Genomic DNA, 25,657 nt, shown 5'->3' with positions numbered 1-25,657 from the left:
GGCTGGAAGGTGGAATTCAGGAGTAGCTTCGGTTCTGAGTTAGAAGGGTGTGCGGGGCCACAGTCACGGGGGGCTCTTCCAGTCTCTGTCTGGCCTATAAATCTGATCTTTTTTTGTGAATTTCAATTACATTCTGGATTTTTCTCCTCCTCTGTCCATGATCCTCTGTTGTGATCCCTGTCAGTGTGGCAGGTGGTGGCACCATCTAGTTCTTCTGGGCTCAGGCTGGTGGAGGCTATGGGTTCATTTAGTCCGTTAATCCTTTGGACTAATATTTTCCTGGTGTCTTTGGTTTTCTTCATTCTCCTTTGCTTCAGATGGAATGAGACCAATAGATGTATCTTAGATGGATGCTTGCAAGCTTTTAAGGCCCCAAATGCTGCTCACCAAAAGTAGGATGTAGAACATTTTTATTTATGAACTATGTTACACCAGTTGACCTGGATGTTCCCCAGGACCGTGATCCCAGTAACTTGGTCCATCAAGGTGTTTGGATGTGTTTAGGAAGCTTTGATGGCTTTGCCTTGGTCAAGTTATACTAACTTCCCCTATATTGTGTGTTGTCTTTACTTTCACCAAAGCTAATATTTGTCTACTGTCTAGTGATTTCCCCTCCCCACCCTTCCCCTCTCTCGTAATCATCAAAGATTGTTTTTTTCTGTGTGTAAACATTTTCTTGGGTTTTAAAAACCATGATCTTATACAATATTTGTCCTTTTGTGATTGACTTATTTCACTCACCATAATGCCCTCCAGTTTCATTCATATTGTGAGATGTTTCACAGGTTCATCATTGTTCTTTATCATCGTGTAGTATTCCATTGCTTGTATGTACCATAATTTATTTATCCATTCATATGTTGATGGGCACTTAGGTTGTTTCCATCCTTTTGTTATTGTGAATAATACTGCAGTGAACATGGGTGTGCATATGTGTGTTTGTGTGATGGCTCTTATTTCTCTTGGATATATTCCTAGGACTGGGATTGCTGGATTGCATAGGGTTGTGATGAGTTGAAATCGACTTGATGGCAACAGGTTTGGTTTTTTTTTTGGTTTATGATATTTCTATTTCTTGCTTTTTAAGGAGGTGCCTTATCATTTTCCATAGAGGTAGTACCATTTTGTATTCCCACCCACAGTGCGTGAGAATTCCAATCTCCCCACAACCTCTCCAATATTTGTTATTTTCTGTTTTTTTGATTTATGCCAGGAGTGTCAGGGTGAGATGATATCTCATTGCAGTTTTGATTTACATTTCTCTAATGGCTAATAATTGCAAACATTTTTTGTTTGGTTTTAAGAAGACTTCAGGGGATAATTTTGGCTTAAGTTTTAAAGATTATCTCAGGGCAATAGTTTCAGAGGTTCATCCGAGCTTCATGGCTCCAGGAATTCTAGAGTCCATAATAATTTGAAATTCTGTTCTGCATTTTCCCCTTTTTGATCAAGATTCTTCTGTAGAATCTTTGATCAAAAATGTTCAGTATTGGTAGCTGGGCACCATCCAGTCCTTCTGATCTCATGGCAAAGGAGGAGTTGTTCATAGAGGCCATTAGCCACACATAGAATTTACATTTTATTACATAGTAATAAGTATATATATATATATATAAAGTATGGATAATCAATGGGAGGCAGGGGTGGTCCAGTGGTAGCATTCCTGCTTTCCACACCAGAGATCTCAGTTGGATTCCTGGCCAGTGTACCTCTCGGAGGAAACGCCTGGTGACCTACTTCCAAAAAATCAATCACTGAAAACCCTATGGATCAGAATAGGACTGCTGTGCACGGGGTTGCCATGAGTTGAGGGCTGACTTGACAGCAGCTGATAACAACATACGTAATCAAAAAAATCTCTTGTCTTTTTTTACTTATAGGGATACACAATTACAAAAGCTTGGAGGCCACTGATTTAAAGGACAGGAACCCTAGAGTAGGTTGAGGAGAAATAAATGGACGTTCCCCAGCACCTCCCCCTCCAACAACCACACCAAGGCTACTGCCTACCCAAGTCAGTTCCCCTGACCAAGGACAGAAATAAAACTCAGGGGGTTCAGAAGTTGTAATAAACGACAACTGTGTAAGAACTTCTTCTGTTTATTACGCTGTACAGAGAGGATACATGTTTACACAGTTCATCTATTCTCTCATCCTTATGTGAACTGCTTCCTCTTAGGGTCCGTTACAAGACAGAGAAGGTTCTTTATCACAGTATCAATGCAGTGCACGGGGCAGCTCCCCTCCCATAGGCTAGGTTGCTCCTAACAGCACGGGTGGACCTTCAATGACAATTAGGAGCCCAGGGCTGTGGTGTGGCTATGCTCATGGGAGACCCTTAGGCCATCACATACCTGCAGATGAATAACTGCTGTACATCACAAAGCGTAGCCCCTTAGATTTCATTCACAGTGTGTGCATGGTTGATGGGGCAGTGGTGGCTCAGTGCCTTCTTACGAGGGAGACCTGGGTTCAATACCCGGCCAATGCACCTCGCACACAGCCATCACCCGTCTGTGGTAGTTTGTGTGTTGCTATCATGCTGAGCAGGTTTCCTGCAGTTTTAGCTTTCAGACTAAGACAGAAAGGCCTGGTGATCTACTTCTGGAAAACTGTATGGATCACAATGGCCTGTCTGCAGCCAATCATGGAGATGGTACAGGACAGGGCAGTGTTTTGTTCCGTTGTGTATGGAGTTGCCGTGAGTTGGGGGCCTAGTCTGTGGTAGCTAACAACAATGTGTATGGTTTAGCTTCATTCCAATACTAAATGGTTCCTACCTCTTCAGTGGTGTTACTAGGGTGGGTGTCACCCAGTGTGGTAACTCATGGTGTCACACCCCCTGTGGGTGGGGCTGGCCCTACCCCATCTCTGAGCAGGGCTGAGTGCTGGCCCCGCCCCCTGTGGCTCCCTGCAGCTCCTCCCCTCTCCCACTGGCCAAAGTGGAGACCCTCTCTCTACCTAGTGGCAGGTGCTGTGGGGGACAGTGGTGGTGACAGTTACCACACTAGGTGACACCAACCCTAGTGACTGGTGGGTGATGGGGGGGTGATGAGTTACCACACTAGGTGACAAGTGACACCACCCCTAGTGACGCCACTGGCTTGACAACCCCTCCTCTGGCGATGCTGGCCTGCCCACTGCAGCCACTGATGCCACTGCAGACTGTGGGGTAATTTTGGTGTCACCCCCTCTGACAACATCGGGGGGTGAGGTCTGCACTCTCCACACCCCCTAGTGAAGCCACCGTGCCTCTTATTTCACCCGTTTTCTTTCTCCAGCTACAAGTGCATAGATTTATTCATCGGGGCAGAAGGGTGTGGGTGGTGAAAAAAGGGGTGGAGCAGGGAGGGAAATTTTGACCCATTTTGTCCTGAAATTCGGAGCTGGGTTGGCCAGGCTTTGTGGGCTCTTTGCCATCCAAATCGTACCCATCCTTCAGGTTCCAGCCTCTCCAGAAAGCCAGCAAGATAGCAGACACCCTTTTGGAGTGAGCGTGGCCTGGGGGCTGTCTAAGTCACCATCCTTGTTGCCCCCAAAGAAAGCACCATTGAGCTTCCCCTCTGGGGCTTGATGTTCCTGTGGGGCTTGGCTTGGGGCTGCCCACAAGACACAGCTTATGTAGACATACAGAAAACAAAGAAACGAGTTCCCTGAGGAGGGTCTGGGACTTGGGAGTGGGGCTATCTCCTGGCCCCTGGCCGAGGATGCCTGACCAACTTCCTCTGGCCTGACATCTGGGTCCCGCCCTCTGTCCACCCCTCAGGCTCCACCCACTATGGGGCGGAGCCGGGCCCTTCTGCATTTGATTCTATGGGAACCCGGTTACTCTTCTGGCCATCTCCGTTTGGCCATGGACCTGAGTTTTCCCAGTGGGGTGCTCAGCCCCTGTGTCAGGGAGATTGGGGCTGGAAATGGACTACTTGGAGGTAGATGACCCTCATGCTCACTGGTCTGCTGCCCTTGGGTGGCCCCCCACTACTTCCTGCTCAAGGTCTTCTCTGGACCACGGGGGGCCACCTTTGATGTAAACCATTGATTGAGCCTCTCGTACGACTGTTACCAACCTCGGGGAGGGTCTGCCGGTGATCACTAGGCCAAGTCCCATCAGAATCCTTTCTTCTCTCTGCCTCATCACAAATCAGCATTTAAGAGGTGGTTTTCCCCCCAAATTCCTGTGTGTGTGCATATGTGTGTGCGTATGCGTGTAGGGGAGGGATGTGGACAGGGTGGTGGAAGGAAAGGTGGAAGGGAGCTAACATTTAAGAGTTATGGTGTGCTATGACTGCTAACCAAAAGGCTGGCTGTTCAAATCCACCAGCTGCTCCTTGGAAACCCTATGAAACAGTTCTACTCTGTCCTGTAGGGTCACCATGAGTCGGAACTGACTCGATGGCAATGGGTTTGGTATTTTTTTTTACTATGTGTCGTATGTGTCAGACAATAACGGGTGCTTTACATAAACCTTAGCTATCAACACTTGTTCTCCTCTGTGGGGCTATCTCTAAGTCTGCAGTGGCTTTTGCCTAAATAAATTTATTTCCGTTCTGTATGCATAACAGCAGTGGCTTAACTGTACACAGCACCTTTCACTTTTCAAAGTACTTATGCCTATGACCTTTAATCTTTACAACAACCTCATCTGACAGAGGAGGAAACTGAGGCAGGGACGAGGCAATCGATTGGCTTAAGTTGTGCAGCTAGTTATGGGCTGAGCTGGGAGCACCTGCTCTCTGCACCACCCGTAATGCTGCGTTGATCCTGCCTGCAACAGCCTGGTGGCTGCAAGGGTCCAGGCATCCCCAGGTGAGCTTTTGAGTTCCTTGAAGACGGAGGCCGGGCCTTCTGTTTCTTCCTTGTTGTCCCACGGTGCTCAGTGCTGAGTATGTGGCAAGTGCCCCAAAAGTGCTTATTGGGTTTTTCTTTCCCACAAACCACTTTGTACATCCACCAGAGACACGAGCCACAGTATCCTGATCTCTTGTGTTCTTATCAGGGATCCCCCGGATTTCATCAGAAGACGACCCTCAGGCTTGGCCTTCGTGAATCTGAGAAGTCATCCTTCAAAATCCTAGCTAAGCGAATTATAGAAACTTCCACAAATAGTCAGCCAGGCCTGGAGTGTGCCCTCAGCCACTGCACCAGACGTGGGGGCAATTGTCCTGGAGACGTGAGCTGACGAGCTGGGGCAGGCGGGACAGTGGAGGGAAGCTCACTGGCTCCTCTCCCCGCCCCCACCCCTCTACTCATGGAAGGAGCTCCCGGCTGGCAGCTGACAACAGCAATAACACTGTAGTGTGTGTGCAGCCCTCGGCTGGGCATAGGTTGCCCCATCCTCACAGCCGTGCTCACTGCAGCTTGGACATGACAGGGATTACTCTCCTAGCTTTTGATGGAGACACTACTCCTTGCCCAAGCTCACATGTTGGAAATGCCTTCCAACCTTCTGTGGGGCCATGCTAAGGAGCAACTGTCCATCAGTCCTCAGAGAAATTAGCAGCAGCCTGGGTGGCATTGCCCACTGGCTGCTCACCACCCACTCGGGCAATGTGTAACTGGCGTTCCACCGAGACAGAGGTTCGAAGCGTGCCCATCGAATTCTCTGTCTGGACGGGCTCCGGCCCACAGCCCACTTTCTGGCACACTCTCTGGTACACCTCCCGTGACTTCTTCTGGAAGCGCTTGCCCACGATCACGTACACCAGCGGGTTGAGGCAGCTGTTGATGAAGGCCACGTAGGAGCTGATCTGCGTGAAGACGTCAATGATGTGCTCATCCCAGCAGCTGGAGAGGAAGCCCAGGCGGAACAGGGTGTCCAGGAAGGTGCTGATCTGGAAGGGCAGCCAGCAGATGACAAATAGCAGAAGCACGGCCAGGACCAGCACTGTGGCCTTCCTCTCTGTCTGGATCTCCTTGAACTTCTGCATCTCGTTGTTGCGTAGCACCTGCATGATCCGCACCGTGCAGAAGCTGATGATGACCAGGGGCAGCACGAAGCCCGCGAAGTTCAGGAGGACGTTGGTGAACACCTCCCAGGTGATGGACGGGTAGATGATGAAGCAGGCAGTGACGTTGTGTCCCTCCTCTCCATACTCCTTCATGGTCCGGAACGCCAGCATGGGTGAGCTCAGCAGAAGGGCGCACCCCCAGATCACTAGGCTGTAGAGTTTAGCCCAGTGCACCCCACGCATACGGCCCATGGACATGGTTTTTACCAGGGCCAGGTAGCGGTCAATGCTCACCAGCATCAGGAAATAGATGCTGCTGTACAAATTCATGTAGGTCACAGTGTTTACCACGCGGCAAAGGACCTCCCCAAAGAGCCAGTCGAAGTTGTTGGCCACGGTGATGGCCCAGAAGGGCAGCCCGGAGGCCAGGACCAGGTCTGCCAGTGCCAGGTTGCCCAGGTAGATCTCCGCCACCGTACAGTTGCTCTTGTGCAGGCAGAAGACACTGAGGACAAAGATGTTCTCGAGTGTGGCCAGTATGAAGATGACCCAGAGGAAGGGGGCTTGGATGGTGTTGAGCCAGTCCTGCCACTCTTCCGAGGGGCAGTCTCGGCTCTGGGGAAGGGTCATGTTAAGAGCAGGCTCGAGGACTTTCGAGGTGATGTTGAGCATCTCGGCGCTGAAAGAAAGTGGTAAAGAGGCTGTTACACCTGAAGGTGACAAGACGAAAGAGGAACCATTATACAGAAGGAGAAGGGGCATAAGGACGTGTGTCTGTTCAACTTAAGGGTTGGCAGTTCCCAGCCACCCAGCTGCTCAGAGGAAGAAAGGCTTGGCAATCTGCTTCCATAAATGTTAAAGCCAAGGAAAGCCTATGGAGCAGTTCTACTCTTCAATACACGGGATCACCTTGAGTCGGAATCAACTTGATGGCAACAGGGTATTTTTTTTTTTTTTTGTAATCTGTTCAGCGAAAAGCTTCCAGAAGGTGAGGTCAGGAGAGGAACTGGGGCCCTTTTCTAGAGCCCCACCGTTCAGAGCTGCATGTCCCAGCACACCTGACTCCCTGGCGTCTTAGAGGCCCCCTCTCTTCCTTGGACCTAAACTGAGACCTCAAGCTCTTTGCCTCATGGCTTCCCTGGGCTGTTTCCTTGGCCAGAGTCTATCAACAGCACTAACAATCACAGGTCTTGGACCTGGACTTCCCTGCAGCTCCCAGGACAGGAGGATACACTGCATATTCCTTCCTTATCACGTGGGCCCCTCCCAAAGGAGCCGTTAGCCGTTAGCCTCAAAACCTGGCCACAGACGGACCAGTAATTTATTAAAGAGAAAACCAATAACATGCCAGACAGGGAGATTCCTGTCCTGCCCCAGAGTCACGGCTCATCTGCCACGCCTTATCTCCTTGGAAAACATGCCTCTTCTGGCAAAGGGCAGCATTCTGCTTCCAAGCCCTTCATCTGGGAAGCATTGATGATCAGAGGGGGCATGGTACAGAGGGAGGGCAAGGGCTTTGGAGCCAGGCAGTCCTCCTGGGTTCAAATCCCAGGTCCTTCATTCATAAGCTGTGTGACTCAGGGAAGTTACTTTACCTCTCTGAATCTCAATGGCCTACCTTGTAAAATGAGAATGACAAAAACTACTTCTCAAGGCTGTGGTGGGACTTGAGACAAGAGTGGCACTTGGCTTAATAAACCTTAGGTGCTATCTTGATAATTATCTATTTTTGTGAACCTATTAAAACAAGCCATGTCAAACTCCAGCATTACTTTTGCAAGTTTTTGTTCTTGTATCAGTGACCCCATCATTAATCCACTGGCTCCTGTTTCCCTCTTGGGCACAAGTATGGGATACCCCACTTTCTAGAAGAGTTGCCGTTAAGGCTAAGTCATCTCTACCCGCAGCAAAGAGGCGTGGGTCATAGTGGAAAGAAGAGAATTTGGACAGACATGCGTTCTAATCTTAGTGGTGTGGTCTTGGGCTGACTGCTCGACTTCTCTAAACTTCCTTTTGGTTTTCTTTGGAGTAGGGCTTTATCTCTTCCTGACTTGCCTTGCAGGGCTGTTGTAAGTTTCAGATCAAAGAGTAGATGTGAAGATACATTGAAGAGCCTAAAGCACAACCCAAAGGGTGGGACTAGTTGGGGATTTCCCCAGTGCCCAGTTGGTGAGTGAAGGGAGGTAGAGGGGCTCTTCCTGGAACGTCATTTTTTGGGTGACAAAGTATGGGACAGACTTGGCTGATGGCCTTTGTGGTTTCCCAGGAAAAACCCTCTGCCTCCTGCAGCCTTTGGCCAGCTTCCTGGAGCCATGCTGAGAGCTCGTGATGGACTCATTAATCAATGTATCTATCCTTTAAATGTTTCTTGGGCATCTGCTCCTTGCCGAGCTCTGCATTGAGTGTAGGGACACAGAGAAGGGTATCATGTGGCCCTGCCCTGTAGGAACTCCAACTGCAACTGTGGTCCAGCATTTTGGTGGTAGAATGAGGGGTGTCTTAGGCAGGGTTCTCTAGAAAAGCAAAACCAATGAAGCATATATACATATATATATACACTTATGCTTTATATATATATATCTATAAAGATTTATCTCAAGGAAATGGCTCACGTGGTTGTGGAGGCTGGCAAGTCCCAAGACTGTGGGTTAGGCATCAGGCTGGAGGCTTCTCCTGACTCATGTGGTTGCAGGAGCTGACAAATCCCACATTGGCAGGTCAGATGACAGGCTGCAGGCCCATGAGGTTGTGGAAGCTGGTAAATCACAGAATTGTCAGGTCAGACGGAAGGCTGCTGGCTCAAGTCCCAAGAACTGGAGGTCAGATGATGATGAGCCACATACAGGATCCAGAGCAAGTTTTGCCAGAGCGTCCATATATATTGGATACAGGTCATACCTTCAAGGAAACTTCCCTTATGACATATACTTGAGTAAAGGTGTGACTTGAGTAAGGGTGTGACTTGAGTCAGGCTGTGACTTGAGTCACACTCTTTAGAAAGAGTGTGACTCAAGATACACCCCACACTAATCCTGCCTCATTAACATATAGAAGTTTAGGATTTACAACACATAAAAAGGAGGATAATTACATAGTACCACAAAACAGAGGACAATTACATCAGATCACAAAATGGAAGATAATTATACAATACTAGAATCATGACCTAGCCAAGTTGACACATAATAGCAACCATCACAAGGGGCATGGGACCAAGGTGCGGAGGAGATGACTTGAGTTGGGCCTTGAAGGAGGGGGAACAGTTCAGTGGGGGAAAGGAAGGAGGAAGGGAAGGCCAGGCAGAGGGAGAAGCTTCCGCAGAGGCTCAGAGTGAGAGCATTTATGAAAGGAGGGCTTAGATGTTGGATGGGGAAGTGGGGAGTGGCAAGAGATGAGGTTGAATAAGGGAAGATCGGTCTTCCCTGAGTGCTAAGGAAGAAAGGCTTTGTCCCTGAGATCTTTAAGGGGGACAAGAAGTGTGTACCACATAGGGATTCTAATAGCCATCCTAGTTGGTGTGAAGTCCCTGGGTGGTGCAAACAGTTAACGAGCTCAGTAGCTAACAGAAAAGTTGGAGGACTGAGTCCACCTGGAGGCACCTCGAAGAAAGGCCTGGAGATTTACTTTTGAAAAATTAGCCATTGAAAATCCCATGAAGCACAATTCTACTCTGACACACATGGGGTCGCCATAAGTTGGAATTTACTCAAGGGCCGCTGGCTCCCAAGGTTACACAGTTGGAATTCAAACCCAGGGGTCTTCCTTCCCTACTGCGTGGTGTTTATACTCTAGCGAGGAGATTAGATAAGCACCCCAGAGATGAAGCTACCTTTCTGGGTGACGATCAAGAAAGAAACTGTAAGTATAGAACAGGGAGGAGCCCTAGTAGTGCAGTGGTTAAGAACTACTGCTGCTAACCAGAAGGTTGGCAGTTCAAATCCTCCAGATGCTCCTTGGAAACCCTATGGGGGTTCTACTCTGTCCAATTGGGTCACTATGAGTCGGAATCGACTAGATGGCAATGGGTTCGGTTTTTGGTTTTATATAGCAGGGAGGGATCTAAAGAGAGAAGATGAGTGACTTATTTGAGAGGAAGGAGAAAGCTGGGGTGGGTGAGGTGATGTGGGGAGGTGTTTCAGATCTGGGGAACAGCACCAGCAAAGGCAGAGGGGTAGGAGGCACTAGATGAGGTTCAGGAGAGGGTCTTCTCATTTAGGCCGACCGTATGGTATTTGTGAGGAGTAGTGAGGTTGGGGCAGAGCGTGGAGAGCTTGAGTACCAGGGAGAGGAATTTGACTTAATTTTGTGGGCTACTGGGAGCCATTGAAGACTCATTACCCAATGCATTATGCATTTAGAGGCTGTTCTTTTCACTTTGTTTTGTTGCAACCTGAAACACATCCTGCCCCACCTAGCTTGCCACCTCTCTCCTCCCTTAGAGAGGTTTCTTGGATGCTGGGGATTGTCCTGGAGACCAGGGAAAGATGACATTTATGACATCAGGGATGCCCAAGGAAGCCAGGACTGGCAGACTCCTCCACAGAGCCCTCCACAGGTAAGAGCTCCCCCGGGTGCACCTTGACCTTGCCTTTGGACTTCTTTTTTGCAGCTGTAGAAATCCATTTGCTCAGTGCCCCAGGCCTGGGAGTTACTTGTCATGGTCTAACTCACTAGATACTGAAGCTAACAAATGGCACCAGATGCTATTAATTTCTCAGCAGGATGGCACCCTGGGCCATAGCTGGCTCTGTGGAGCCCCAGGATCAACAGGGGGCAGCCTGCTAAGTGCAGAATTGGGAGTCAGAGTGCTCTATGGCCCTGGCTGGGATGGCTACCTGGTCAATGCCATAGGAGGCTGGGCTGGGCTCCTCTTGTCGGTATCTTGCTAACACTGGCGCCCCTCAGGGTTGGCCCTACCATTTCTCTCTCCATTTCAGACAACCCCCCTCCCCCCGCCACCATTCTCTCCCTAGTCTGTACTGGCCGTCCATCAGAAGTCAGCAACATGTTAGAGATGTTCTCTCTCTCAAGGTGACCTTGCACATCCCTGTCTGATCCACTGAGTGTGGACTTGAGGGATTAACACTCTTACCTTCATTTCCAAGTTCATCCATGGTAGCTCACATACGACCACCAAGAATGCTTCCTCCCCCTCTCCCACCCCTGAGCCCCACAGAAAACCCCCCTCCCTCTCCTGACGGGGATTTGAACACCAGCCTCTCGAGCCCTTGGAGTTTTATCTTTGAATTTAACCATACTGGTTCCTTCAGTGTTGCCCAGGAGATGAGGATCCAGGTCCTTCAACTCTGAGACCCACCCTTCTGGCCATTTTCCAGGTTGCCTGGCCTCCCCATAGATAGTACATGGAGGGATCCCTTTGACTCACCTGCAGGGGGCCATGCTGGGCTCCGAGTCCTCATGAAAGAATAGGAACATGGGTCTCTTCCAGGCAGAGAACATTTGGAATCACAGTGGACCAGGAGCGTGGCCTCACTGGGCTAACTGGAAGAGAAAAAGCGGTTAGATGGCGGCTGGGGGCATCGAACACTTGCATTCTCTGCTCTGAAAGGGAAATGGGGTCTGCTGAGCTGCTTTTTCCTTCAGTCATTCCCTTGTTGTTGCTGGTGAGTCGATTCTGACCCATGGTGACCCCGTGTGTGTAGAGTAGAACTGCTCTATGGGGTTTTCAAGGCTGTGACCTTTTGGAAGCAGATGGCCAGGCCTGTCTTCTGAGATGCTCTGGCTAACAGTTGTGTGCTTAACCTTTTGTGCCACCTAGGGACCCTGTCATTCCCTTAACAAGTAGTTGTTAAGCACCCTCCAGCTACGTACTGGGTGCTAGGGACATGATGGTGAGAATAGACACAGGTTCCGTCTTCCAGGAACGTACAGTCTAATGGAGAAGCCAGACATCACTCAAATAGTCCCTAAATAATTACAAACTGGTGTAATTGCCAGGAAGTAAAAGGAAAGGTCTTGTGACAGCATATACATGGGGTTCTAAGCCATATGGGGGTGGAGGGCATGGAGATTTATGATGAGATTGGAGTGGGAATAAACTGGGTGAAAGGATGAGGGTGGAGAGGAGGATGTTGGGCAGGAGGAACAGAAGGTGCAAGGGCCCTGAGGCAGGAAGAAGCTTGGTATGGACGTGGGCTAGGCCGCTGAGGGAGACGCATTTTGACAGGTGCAGAGTGGAAGCAGAGAGAGCAGTTAGCAGGCGCTGCCCATTAGTTTAGGCATGGAATAGTGCAGGCTAAGAGGATGACTTCCAGGGGTAGTTTACAGCGTAAAATGGATGTGCCTGGTGCAAGATTGGACATGGAGGGATGGGAACGATGGCGAGGCGGTAGGATGAATGACCCCTAGGACCTTCTATCTACTGAGAAGAGAAGAGGTAGGCCTGGTTTGAAAGAACAGATCATGAGTTTAGACTTGAACCTACGTTTGAGGCGCTTTTGGGTCTTCCTGGGGGCGGGCGTGGAGTGGTTGGTGGGTCCAGCGTTGGTCTGGAGCTCAGAGAGGGGTCAGGGCTGGAGGACAGGGTTGGTCCTGGTGTGATGAGGCAAATTAGTCACGAGGTCTCCAGGGGCTTTGAGCTTAATGAAGGAGACAGGTACAGACTTACAACATATTCCAGTTACGATGAACTGCACTTAGAACTGTCGGTTTTTTTCTACATCTTATTGTTAGTAACATATGCTACAAACAGTGTTGCGGCCTGCAATTTGCTGATGTTATCATTCTCGGGTGTTCACTTGCGGATGTTCAGTGTTATGGTTAACTGATCAAAACACTGCCACGTAACAGGCTGTGGCCTGGTCTACAATGAAGTCTGTGTTGGTGCCGGTGCAGGGAGCCATGATGGAGATAGAAAGTTGGGCAAAGTTCAACTCTAACGACGTGAGACAATGGAACTGTGCATGTGCCCGACAGCCGTTAAGACTCCGACGCTGACACCGACGCCGACAAATAGATTGTCTTTACGAAGATACTGATAATAAAAGGCAAAAATAATGAAAACTAAGGAAAAAGAGGGGCTTGACTTGCTTCAGAACCAAGTTATGACGAAGTGGTTGGGATGGAACCCCTTCGTAAGTCAGGGACTACCTATACTTCCAGCCATTAGTGGTGGTTATGGCTACCAAGTGTTCTCACATTCTGAGTCCAGCACCACACTTGAGTCCCCCGTGAAAGGTGCAAGCTCTTCTGCCAGGTGGGGCTTCCATTAACACCTTTCTCTGTTACTCTTCATGCTCAACTTCACTCCCACCCAGGGAGGTGGGTATAAGCCCTGTGCTTGCCATGGACAGGGGGAAACGAGGTGCAGAGAGGGGAGGTGGCTTTCCCAAATCGCATGGTTGGGAAAACCTGGAGGCAAGACTTAACCCCCTGTCTTCTGGTTCCAAGCCCTCTGCTCTCTCCAGGTTCTCAGTGACCTCTCACCCCTGCCCAGGAAGGGTTGAAAGGCACCTGTGTGCATGCGTGTGTGCGTGCCTGTATACGTGCGTGTGTGTGCTCTCAGGGGTAGCCACAGATCTGTCTTCCCCAGCCTGAGCCACTCCTCAACGAGAGGCATTGCAACATTGGTACGGGGGCTTCAGAAATCCAGCTCCCCCCACGCAGTTAAGGGAGGTGGAGAGGAGCCAGTGGATAGTCAGGAAATTTGAACATATTAGGAAAAAGAAAAGGCTGAGCCGATACACAGGAATCAAAGCAGAAGATATTCAGACAGCACCTGGGACAGGTTTGCATGAGCCCCTGCGCAGAGCTGAGAGCAGGATGGGGAACTCCCAAGGATGTGGCCAGTACCAAAGGAGGTAGTGCTTTGGGGAAGGGAAGAAAGACTTCGCTGTTCTCCTTTCTGAGGGGCCCTCCTGGGCTCATGGAAAGCAAGTTCAGCTGTGAATCAGAAGTCAGGTGTTTAAGTTGTTTATTAAAAGTAGTTTGTTGAAACCCTGAGGGAGCAGGAGAGCAGTGGGATGCAGACCCCAAATTCTCGTAAAAAGACCAGACTTAATGGTCAGACAGGGACTGGAGGAACCCCGGAGGCCATGGACCCCAGACCTTCTGTTACCCCAGGGCAGGAACCATCCCCAAAGCCAACTCTTCAGACAGGGACTGGACTGGAATAGGGGATGGAAAATGAGACTGGTGAAGAACAAGCTTCTTGGATCAAGTTGGCACATGAGACTATGTTGGTATCTCCTGTCTGGAGGGGAGATGAGAGGGCAGAGGTGGCCAGAAGCTACCCGAATGGACACGAGGAGAGAGAGTGGAGGGAAGTACTGTGCTATCTCATCAGAGGGAGAGCAAGCAGGAGTGTGTAGAAAGGAGTAAATTTTTGTATGAGAGACTGACCTGATTTGTAAACTTTCACTTAAAGCACAATAAAAATTAAGAAAAAAAAAAAAAGTAGTTTGTTATTGTGGTGGCGGTTATTGTTAGCTGCCATTGAGTGGACCCCCTACTCATGGGGACCCCAAGTGTGACAGAGTAGAACTGCTCCGTAAGGTTTTCTTGGGTGTAATCTTTACGGAAGCAGATGGCCAGGCCTTTCTCCCTGGAGCTGCTGGGTGGGTTCGAATCGTCACCCCTTAGGTTAGCAGCTGATTGTAAACTGCTTGCGCCCCGCAGGCTCATTAAAAGCAATTATTAACTATCTATTGGGTTTGGTATGTGCTGAAGGAGTCCTGGTGGCCCAGGAGTTCAGCATTTGGTTGCTACTTAAAGGTTGGTGGTTCAAACCCACCAGCTGCTCTGCGGGATAAAGATGTGTCTCGTCTGCTTCCGTAAAGATGACAGCCTTGGAAACCCTATGGGGCAGTTCTACCCTGTCCCGTAGGGTTGCTATGAGTTGGAATCAACTTGATGGCAGTGGATATTACATGCTGGGGGTGGGGAAGGAGAGCAAAGACAAGTTTCTCTGAGGACCTCAGTCTCAGGCCTCCCATTTCCACAAGTGCAGGTAAGTTAGGGCCTGCCAGGGCCGTGTTTCCTCCCTGCCCTCCGCTATGGATCTACCTGGCTAGGTGTCCCTGGATCTGGCTGAATCAGCCCAGTGGAATCCTAATTGCTTGCTAATAGCTGTAAACATGGCTCTCATTTTCAAAACACAGGCGAGGGCTTCTCCTGCCCAGCTTTCTGGGAATGGCTTTGGTCTCCAGGTGTCTGGGGAGCAGGGGTTTGAGGACATGGGAGAGCTTAGGAGTCTGAAGCAGACTTCTTGTTTTTAGTGCTTTAGAGACAGACCTGGGTGGACCCTGAGCTGCACAGCTGCCGTAGGGCAGTCACTCACTCCAGGCCACTCTCCCGCTTTTCCTTCTTGCCCTCTGTTGTGAAAGCTGACTGGAGGGGACCACAGGACAACACCACTGGGTCTTTGAGCAGTGGGGGCACCAGCAGGAGAGCAGGGGAAAGCAGGAGGAAGAAGGTGAGGCGGGGTGTTGGCTCTGCTCCCCCAGCTCCCTCATTGTGGGGGCTCCAGGTACTGGCTGTGCTGGACCAAAGTTCACAGCTCTTATTGGGGGCCCTTGTCTCCCGACTCTAGTAATTGCCACCTCCTCTTTCTTTTTTTTCTCTTGCCCCTTCAGGACTGGGGCCAGGCGTGGGTGGGGGCGACTGCCTTTGCTGTATTAGCTCTGGGGTGCTGCAGGCTACCCTGAAGTCTGTTGGCGGCTGCTGTCCACTCGGCCCCTGACTCATGGCCACCCCATGCACAATGGGATTGGATCGTCGTGATCCACGGGGTTTTCACTGGCTGATTTTTGGAAGTAGATCTCCAGGTCTTTCTTCCTGGTCGGTCTTATTCTGGAAATCTGCTGAAACCTGTTCAGCATCACAGCAAGCAAGCCTCCACTGCCAGACAGGTGGTTGCTGCAAGTGGGTTGCATTGGCCAGGAATGGAACCTGGGTCTCCTGCAGGGAAGGTGAGAATTCTGCCACTGAACCATCATTGGCCCCTCTGCACCCCCCCCCACCCTGTATCCTCCCCACTGCCGTTGAGTAGATGCCAACTCATAGCCTTGTAGTTTACAACTCTGCAAACAGCCATGGAATTTTCAATTGCCTCCTATGCATGCGAAAGCTGACCAATGAATAAGGAAGACGGAAGAAGAATTGATGCCTTTGAATTATGAGGTTGGTAAAGAATATTGAACATAGCATGGTTTGCTGGGAGAACAAACAAACCTGCCTTGGAAGAATTACAGCCAGAGTGCTCCTTAAAAGCGAAGATGGCGAGACTTCGTCTTCATGTACTTTGGGCATGTTATCAGGGGGGATCAGTCCCTGGAGAAGGACATCATGCTTGGTAAAGTAGAGGGTCAGCGAAAAAGAAGAAGACCCTCAACGAGATAGATAGACACAGCGGCTGCAACAATGGGCTGAAGCGTAACAACGATTGTGAGGATGGCACCGGACTGGGTAATGGTCCTTTCTGTTGTTCATAGGGTTGCTGTGAGTCGGAACCAGCTCCATGGCACCTAACAACAACAACAAACAGCCTCTGTTTAAATTCTCCTCATGTTACTCAGTTTGAGTGTGGTCTCTCTTTCATTCTGGGCCCCTGGCTAATATAGCCTGGGATTATGAAAGTCAGATGTCAGAAGACCATCTAAAGAAATGAGGGGAGATGGTGGGGGGATAGTGGGCACATTGGCCGGGACGGTAGTGGTCAGGAATGGGGTTCGAGTCACCTCTGTGTGATCTTGTGCAAGTCCCCCTACTTCTCTGGGCCTCATTTTCCTCATTTACTGACCAGGGGCAGCCATCTGGCCCCCATGCCGCTCACAGACGGAGGATGACTGTGCAGCCAGGCTTTCCCTCATTTTTCAAACAGATGCTTGAGTGGGAACATCCAACATTCTGATTCACTTGTAGTCTATCGTCTCCGAATTCTGTCCAAGAAGACTTACTTTAAACATATTTCTCTTTATTTAATCGTATAAACACTGGGTTTCAGGGCTGTCAGGAGTAAGTTCCATTTTTGCCTCAGAGAAAGGCTGTTTTGGTTTTCCAATAATCCATGTCTGAGGGACCTTTGAGGCTGTGGCCTCTGCAACACGCAGCGTCACTTCCTCAAGGGCCAGGGTTTGCCTTGTTCTGGAGGAGCCACCTGGCCTTGTAGTCACCTGTACCTGTACCTACCTTTTGTCTAATATTTTCTGGCTGCATGTTACAGCCAGAAAGTATTTCCCAAAGTGAAGGGAGTGGACTGAGTAAATGCCGTTGGATCATTTCGTCCCTCCTGGTTAGGTTAAGGTGAAAGTTTCAGCTCGGTGCTGGTGTGTCTTCAGCACCTCTCTAGCATTTGCTACTCTTCCTTTTCAACAAAGAAAGGGGCTCAGAGACTTGGCTGGCCTCTGGAATCTAACCAGACTTTAACAACATTGTTTATATTCCATTAGGAGTCCTTGGGTGGCGCAAACAGTTAAGCACTGAGCTACTAACCCAAAGGCAGAAGGTTCCAACCCACCCCAAGGCACCTCAGAAGAAAGGCCTAGCGATTTACTTTTGAAAGGTCACAGCCAATTGAAAACCCTATGGAGCACAGTTCTACTCTGACACAGATGGGGTTTCCATGAGTCAGTCGATAGCAGCTGGTTTACTGGTTATATTCCATTGTACTTATGCTTCACCGTTGTCTTTTTATGGCAAATGATACTCATTTTCCATTTAAGCTAGTGACACGAAGTCTCAGTTAAAAAGCAAGTCAATATTAAATAAATAATTGTACCAGCTACAGAGATATGGCTGGGATGTGAGTGTGGAAGGGTCTATGCGGGAATCAGCCCCACAGCGTCTAGTTGCAAACTTACATGCCAAACAGGGGAGGTACAGCCTGGCAGTTAGGCCCACGGGCTCTGGATTTGTGTCCTCACCCCCTGGGCTTGGAATGGAACCTCATGGGGTCTCATTTTTCTCAGCTGTAAAGCGGGGAGTAGCATAAAAACAGCCCCACCTCCTCTTCCTAGGGCTAACGTGAGGATTAGTTGAGTGAATACGTGTAACATGTAGAGAAACAGTGCCCACACGTGGCTCATGTGCTCAGGAAGGCAGGCTACTCTCCCTCCATTATCTGAGAGTCTGTCAGACTCATCTGCTTCAGCCACCGGGAGGTAGGAGGCAGGAGGAGCCCCTTCCACCCGGCCTGCTCTCCTGCTCACAGTCAGGCAGGGTTTTCAGACATTGGTTACCCAGCTGGGTGGAGAGACTAGAGTCTTGCTGGGACATCACAGGCCTATGGATCCATGGAACTCTTCGGGCTGCCACGTTCCCTCCTCAGTCCGAGGGCAGCTCTTCCCCTTTTTCTCTTGCATCCGCTCTGTCAGTGACAGTTGTGTGTGTGAGGGGTGTGTGTGAGAGATGTGAGTGTGCGAGGGTATGTGTGTATGTGTGTGAGGTGTAAGTGTGAGGTGTGTGGGTAAGGACGATGTGTGTGTATGTGTGCGTGCATGACGTGTGTGTGAGATGGGTGTGTGTGGGAGAGAGGGGCTGAGGGGTATGTGTATATGTGAGGTTGTGTCAGGGGTATGTGTATGTGACAGAGGTGTTTGTGTATGTGAGGTGTGTCTGTCTATCCCATTATACTCAGAGTCTTCTCAGAAGGGAGGACCCACGCCTTGTTCATCTGTCTACCCTCTGCCATGCGCTACTGTGTTTTTCACAACCTAAGCTCTTGAAAAACATTTACTCCATAAACCCAAACAAAACCCAAACCTGTCGCCTTAGAGTTGATTCCGACTCATAGCAACCCTATAGGACAAAGTAGAACTGCCTCTAGGGTTTCCAAGGCTGCAATCTTTGTGGAAGCAAACTGCTACATCTTTCTCCCATGGAGCGGCTGGTGGGTTTGAACTGCTGACTTTTTGGTTTAGCAATGGAGCATTTAACCACTGCGTCGCCAGGGTTTCTATTTGCTCCATAATTAAATAAAACTAAGACCACCCAGCAAGTTAGAATCAAGGCCAGAGCTAGAAAGAGCTAAGGCCCTGAGTTCAAAGCCCTTTCCCGGACACTTCCCTAGAATAAATACTTTTCTCTAAAATCTGGTTTACATCATTAAAGAGTAAGGATGCTATTTACGGACAGTCTCAAAGGAAAACTTGAGGCCCCAGTAAATGCCAGGGTGGGTTGGAGGTGACCTTTTCAGATTCGGCGACTCGTGGCGACCCCGTGTGTGTCAGAGTAGAACTGTGGTCTGTAGGGTTTTCAGTGGTTGATTTTTCAAGAGCAGATCTCCTGGCCTTTCTTCCAAGGTGGCTCCAGTTGGGCTTAAACCTCTAAGCTTTCTGTTTGTAGCTGAGCGTGCCAACCTCTTGCACCACCCAGAGACTCCTGATAAAACGTATCAGCCTCAATAGCAGGCTGAGGAGGTGTGGCCGTAAGCATGGAGTCTCCAAAGAGCCCTTTCCTCCTTTTCCTTGAGAAAGAGGCCAAAGCTGTTCCGTGGGGGAAGGATGGGGTTCTGGGAAGTCTACTTCCTTCCAGGAACCCCTAAAGGGAGCTGAGTCAGAAAGTCTGATTTAATCCTAGATATTTGCATATGGGCCCTCCAGGATCGGGACACTTACAGGCCCAGAACGTTACAGGGCATTTGCAGTGGAGATGAGGGAGAGCCCGAGAAGCAGGGCCTCTTCCCTCCTGCTCTCTCCAGAGGAGGACAGGCCTTCCCCTGGCTATCCTCACCCCCAGTCACCCTGGGGCTCATTTCACTTCTTATCTTTTTCCTGTTCATTATGATTAGGTTATTCTGTAATGTGATTTAACTCTACAAGCAGTTGACTGTAAGTAAGGGAGGTTATTGTCAATCACCTGGGTGGGCCTGATCCAATCAGTGGAAAGGCCTTAAGAGCACAGTGAAGACTTCCCTGAAGAAGAAGAAATACTGCCTGTGAACTTCAGCTTCCACTCAGGCCCGAGAGTTCTGGCCTGTCCTTCCTCATGGCCTGCCCTGTGGATTTTGGATTTGTCTAGCCAGCCTTCATAATAATAATAATAAAAAAACCCCCAAGCCTATTGCTGTTCAATTGATTCTGACTCATAGTGACCCTACTGGACAGAGTAAACCAAAAAAAAAGAAGCCTAAACCCGTTGCTATTGGGTCAGTTCCAACTTACAGCGACCCTATAGATCAGAGTAGAACTGCCCCATAGTTTCCAAGAAGTGCCTGGTAGATCTGAACTGCCGACCTTTTGGTTAGCTGCCATAGCTCTCAACCACTGTGCCACCAGGGTTTCCGCCTCCATAATGGTGCGAGCCAATTCCCTGCAATAAATCTCTTTATATATGTCTTCTAGTGGACCTTTGTCTCTGGTTGAGCCCTGACGGATGCAGAGGTGTTCTCTCCCTCCTTTCCCACTTTATGATGTTTATCACAGGGCACATCTATTAGAGTGTTCTCGCTCCTTCCTATTTCTCTGCCGTGGCCTGGCACACAGTAGGTGCTCAGTAAGTGATTGTTGACTGACTGACTGATAGAAAGCGGAGTGATCCTTATTTCTTTTTTTCTCCCCAGCACACGTATTTGCAGGGTGGACGCAAAGGGAAAAGGAAGAACTTTCTGTGTGTCGGCCCATGACATCCTCAGATCTGCACCGTGTGGTGGTGGCATCGTCATGCCCACGTTCCACATAAGAACCCAGAGGCTCAGGGAAGTGAACTGAGAAGGTTCGAGGTCACACAGCTAGTCAGTGGCAGGGCGGGGATTCAAACCCAGACCTGCCTGAATCCAAATTACAAGCCCTTGGTCTCACACTGGACTGCCTTCCACTCACCACAGGGCGCCCTCCCCTGCCCACCATGGAATATTTGTTGGATGAGAGGGTTTGCAGGACTGGCTGTCTCAGACCAGCAGGGGGCGCTGTGACTTACATCCCCCAGGGAAGAAGCTCTCTGCAGGTGACCTTCAGAGGGCAGCTCGGACCCTCTGCTGGCCAGATGTGGGTGGCTCAGGGATCGTGGAAACCAAAAACCAACCCACTGCTGAGTCCATTTCAACTCATAGCGACCCTATAGGACAGGGTAGAACCGCCCTATAGGGTTTCTAAGGCTGTAAATCTTTACAGAAGTAGGCTGCCAAATCTTTCTCCTGGTGGGTTCAAATCACCGACATTTTCGTTAGCAGCTGAGCACTTAGCCACTGTGCCACCAGAGCTCCAGGGATCATGGAAGCTTTAGGAAATCAGCAGCCCCTCGGGGGCAGCTTCTAGCTGAGGGGCAAGGCTCTTCCTCCCTCTCTGCTCTGACTACTCCTTGGTCACCTCTCGGACACTTTCGTCCCTCAATCTCGATGGCCACCTTTGGTTTGGAACTTGAGGAGCTTGGCAGGCAGGCTGCAGAGGAGTGGTCCCAGTGTCTCTGCGTGTATATGTGCCCATGTATGTGTGTGTTCATGTGTGCACATGTGTGTAGATGTGTGTGCACGTGTGCATTGTATGTATGCTTGCGTAGATGTGCACGTGTTTGCATGTGTATGTGTGTTTGTGCACGTGTGTGTGTTTGTGTGTTCGTGTTGTGCATATGTGTGTTTGTGCGAATGTGGGCCTGGATGGGTCAGGTGCCTGGAGATGTCCCAGAGGGTTGGAACTACAAGGGCCCTGTGGTTTCCCTGGGTGAGATAGCTACTCGGGTTGGAATCCCAGCTTCCACATTTACTAGCTGTGCATAACCCTAGGCAAGTAGCTTAGCCACACAGGGCCTCAGTTTCTTCATCTGTCAAATGGGGTAAGAATAGCACTTACTTTGTGGGGTTGCTTCGAGTGTAGGGTAAGTTAATGAGTGGAAAGCGCATAGAGCGAGGGTTGATGCACATTGAGTGCTCGATAACGTCAGTGTCTCCCTCCTCTCTGCTCTGTATCAGGTTTTCCTCAATTTTATTGGAGGAAAGAGTTCTGCTGATTAAAAAGGAAACGCCCAATCTACCCCTCCACCCTCTCTTTTACAGTGGGGGAAACTGACACCAAGAGAGGCAAAAAAAATGCCTAAAGCCACCCAACAAGTAATTCCCAGCTTGGAACATGAGCCAAGGCCTTGCCTTCTCCTGCTGGAGTGACATTTTAGGGGTCTGACCTGGGCCAGAGGTGTCGAGGGGTCCAGAGGAGCCCAAATGTCAGGTGTGTCAGGGCTGGAGCCCTTGGGGAAATGGCTCTCACTTGCAGCATACGGTTATTGCTCCTGCCGTGTTCCTCCTTGTTTCTTCCTTTTCCCCTCCCTGAAGCCCTTCCTGGCTAAACCTTACAGTGGGCTGGAATATTAGGGGGGGATGGGCTCTTGGACAATATTTCGTCAGAGCCTCTCATGTTAGAGGTGGACATGGAGGCCCAGAGAGAGTGGGCATTTTTCTCAAGGGCATACAGCCAGCTAGTGCCAGAGCTCAACCTCGAACCTGGGTCCTGGAATCCTGATTTCCAGCTTTTTATGGGGCCCTACACCCTGGTGGCGTAGTGGTTAAGTGCTACGGCTGCTAACCAAAGGGTCAGCAGTTCGAATCTGCCAGGTGCTCCTTGGAGACTCTATGGGGCAGTTCTACTCTGTCCTACAGGGTCGCTATGAGTCAGAATCAACTCGACGGCACTGGGTTTGGTTTGGATGGGGCCCTGGGGGTGTAATGGTTAAAGAGCTCTGCTGCTAACCAAAAGGTCAGCAGTTCAAATCCAGCAGCTGCTCCTTGGAAACCCTATGGGGCAGTTCTACTCTGTCCTATGGGGTTGCTATGAGTCGGAATGGCTTGATGGCAATGGGTTACAGGTTCTTCTTTTCCCTGGTGGCACAGTGGTTAAGTGCACAGCTGCTAACCGAAAGGTTGGTAGTTGGAGACCATAAGCCGCTCCATGGGAGAAAGATGTGGCAGGCTGCTTCGGTAAGGATTACTGCCTTGGAAGCCCTGTGGGGCAGTTCTACTCTGTCCTATAGGGTCTTGATGAGTCTGAATCAACTAGACGGCCATGGGTTGGGTTTGGTTTGGGTTATTCTTTTTATCAAGGGGCTCTGGTGGCTCAATTGTTAAGTGCTGGGCTATCAGCCTAAAAGTTGGTGGTTCAGATCCACCAGCGGATCCATGGGAGAAAGGTCTGGCAGTCTCCTCCTGTAAAGATTAAAAAACCAAAAAACCCACACCTGTTGTTGTTGAGTTGATTCCGACTTACAGAGAGCCGATGGCACAGAGTAGAACTGCCTCGTAGGGTTTCCAAGGAGCGGCTGGTGGATTCGAACTGCCGACATTGTGGTTGGCAGGAAGCTCTTAACCACCTTGCCACTAGGGCTCCCCTGTAAAGATTACAGCCTAGAAAACCTTATGGGGCAGTTCTACTCTGTCACATGGAGCTGCTGTGGTCAAAAATCGACTCGATGGCACCTGACAACAACATTCTTTTTATCAAAGTCCCTGAGTGGTTTCAATGATTAACGGGGTTGGCAGCTAGCTGAAAGGTTGGAAGTTCGAGTCCATACAGAGGTACCTCAGAAGAAAGGCCTGGTAAGCTAAAAAATCTGAAAAATCAGCCATTGAAAACCTTGCAGAGCACAGTTCTACTCCGACACACAAGGGGTCACCACGAGTCAGGATCAACTCAATGGCAACTGTTTTTTTAAACTCTTTTTTGATCGTCCCCCTGCTGTCCCCACCCATGTGAAGACAGACCTGTATGCAAATATTGTCTGTGAATATGTTTAAAACCCAAAACCCCTGCAGAAGTGTGGCAGCCACACACCCAAACGTTAGGAGCAGCTGCCTTTGTGTGACAATAGAGATGTCCTCTTTCTACTTTCCTGTGTTTTCAAGGTGTCCTGTCGTGAGCGTGTAAATAACTTATAATGAGAGGAAGTATAAACCCACATGGAGAACAAAACCAAAAATTATGTAAGGAAGGAAGGTTGTAGGCCCAGACGGGAGGTTGTCTTCCAGAAAAGCAATGCCTCAGAAAGAGCTCAGGCGGGACGGTGAGCCGTGGCTGGGTCTCCCTCAGACTCCCCAGCCCCCTGCCGATCCCGATGACCTGCAGGTGGCACAGGCCCTCCCGGGGAGGGTGCAGAGGGCCCCTCCCGGGGAGGGTGTAGAGGGCCCTTCCTGGGGAGGGTGCAGAGGGCCCCTCCCGGGGAGGGTGCAGAGGGCCCTTCCTGGGGAGGGTGCAGAGGGTGGCTGGCCAGGAGCCTCCCCCGAGCTGGCCGCTGGCCCATCTCTCCCACCGCATGCAAGCAAGAGCGTGACCTGTCCTCCCGCCCACCTCAGTTTACAAACCCGGGGGAGGAAGACACAGTAAACGGAGGCACTGAGCCAGCCGCAGGGGAAGGAGACTCCTTCACGTCACGACGTGGTCTCGGCCCTGCCCCATGCCACGCAAGGGGAGCTGCAAAGAACAGCGAATCTGGGGCAGCAAACTTTTGTCCCCTCCTGCACGCTATGTGATACCAAAGACACGAAACCAGTTGCTGACGAATCGATTCCGACTCACAGAATTTCACATCTGTGGTGAAACCCGTGTGAAATTGTTCACTGCCGATTAGGAAGTAAACCCAAGTAAATCTGTACTGTACTTATTGGATAACCCACCCCTCGTCTCCAGGCCTTTCTTCCAAGGCACCTCTGGGTGGATTTGAACCACCAATCTTTTGGTTGGCAACTGAGTGCTGAAGTGTTTGCGCCACCCAGGGGCTCATTATAATACTGGGGTCCGAAGGCTCCCTACAACAAGTTCTTGGCTCTGAAGACCTGTGCCATTGCCCTCTCCCCTTCTGGGAGTGGCCTTCCTGCTCATTCACTCATTCATTCATTCATTCAACACACTTCTATTCCTGGGCTCTGTTTGCCATGTTCGGTGTGAGGATCCAGAGGCAAACAGCAGAGATGTGGTGGGCAGTCTACAAAGAATTTGGACATCAAGCACCATTCTAGCACCACCCTTCAAGGACCTTCTCAAACGCCACCTCCTCTAAGAAGCCTTCCCTGACCTCTTGGCCAGCAGAGGCCCCAGCCTTGTCTGAGAGTATAGCAAAGAGGTGAAGGGGAATTGTCTGGAGGCCAGGGGGCCATCACTCACTGGGAGAGTGAGGGGCTGTAATAGATGATTCTGAAGACCCTTCCACAGCTGTGCCCCGAAAGTTTAATGAGCTGCCCTGGGGAAGCAGTGAGCTGCCAGCCCAAGAATTGAGCAAGTAGAGACGGTGGGATTTGGCTCACTGTGTCTTCAGGTTCATCTCCTTACTCACTGGCATGCGAAAGCTCTTTTGGAGGTGGGTGGAATGAGTCAGTCCTAGACAGTTCCCCTTTACCAGGCGTCCTCCCTGCCTGTCTCCCTGCAGCTTCCTCATCTTTCTCAGCCTCGCCTTGTCAGCCCTGCCCACATTCCTGCCCAAGTCAAGTCCTTGCCCCAGTCATGTGACCCTCAGCCCTTGGCCCAATTCTGCTGGGAGGCCAAGCCCTTTGGAATGTAGGGAGTCAACCTAGGGAATTTGAGAGCTCTGGAATTCTGACAATCTTTTCTAGAAGGAGCAGGGGGGCATCTTTCTCACAGTTAATCTGTAGAGGCAAACCTGATTGCAGTTGAGTCGATTCTGACTCATAGTGACCCTACAGGACAGAGTAGAGCTGCCCCGCAGGGTTCCCAAGGCTGTAAGCTTTATGGGAGCACGCTGCCACACCACATCTTTCTCCTGCCGAGCTGCTGGTGGGTTTGAACCACTGACCTTTCAGTTGGCAGCCGAGTGCTTAA

At 50.2% G+C, this 25,657-nt stretch overlaps 2 protein-coding genes across 2 annotated transcripts in view; one reads left to right on the top strand and one right to left on the bottom strand.

Annotated features, from left to right (window-relative positions):
* The window catches only part of LOC126083717 (uncharacterized), a 55,776-nt gene extending 35,162 nt beyond the window's left edge, over positions 1-20,614 (top strand). Inside the window, exons 3-4 of the mRNA XM_049897547.1 lie at positions 10,388-10,503; positions 20,467-20,614. Of these exons, the coding sequence (XP_049753504.1) occupies positions 10,388-10,503; positions 20,467-20,614 (264 nt within the window). The remainder of the gene's footprint in view (positions 1-10,387; positions 10,504-20,466) is intronic.
* Positions 652-11,065, bottom strand: BDKRB2 (bradykinin receptor B2). The gene is given in 3 exon segments (XM_049897610.1): positions 652-5,549; positions 5,551-6,627; positions 8,561-11,065. Coding segments are annotated over 3 exon segments (1,269 nt in total). The 5' UTR covers positions 8,605-11,065; the 3' UTR covers positions 652-5,401.
* Positions 20,615-25,657: the final 5,043 nt, after the last annotated feature.

The sequence above is a fragment of the Elephas maximus genome, chromosome 10 (assembly GCF_024166365.1).
Source record: "Elephas maximus indicus isolate mEleMax1 chromosome 10, mEleMax1 primary haplotype, whole genome shotgun sequence".
Classification (NCBI taxonomy): domain Eukaryota; kingdom Metazoa; phylum Chordata; class Mammalia; order Proboscidea; family Elephantidae; genus Elephas; species Elephas maximus.
Note: the sequence above shows the minus strand (reverse complement) of the source record. Positions and strands in the feature narration are given on the sequence as shown.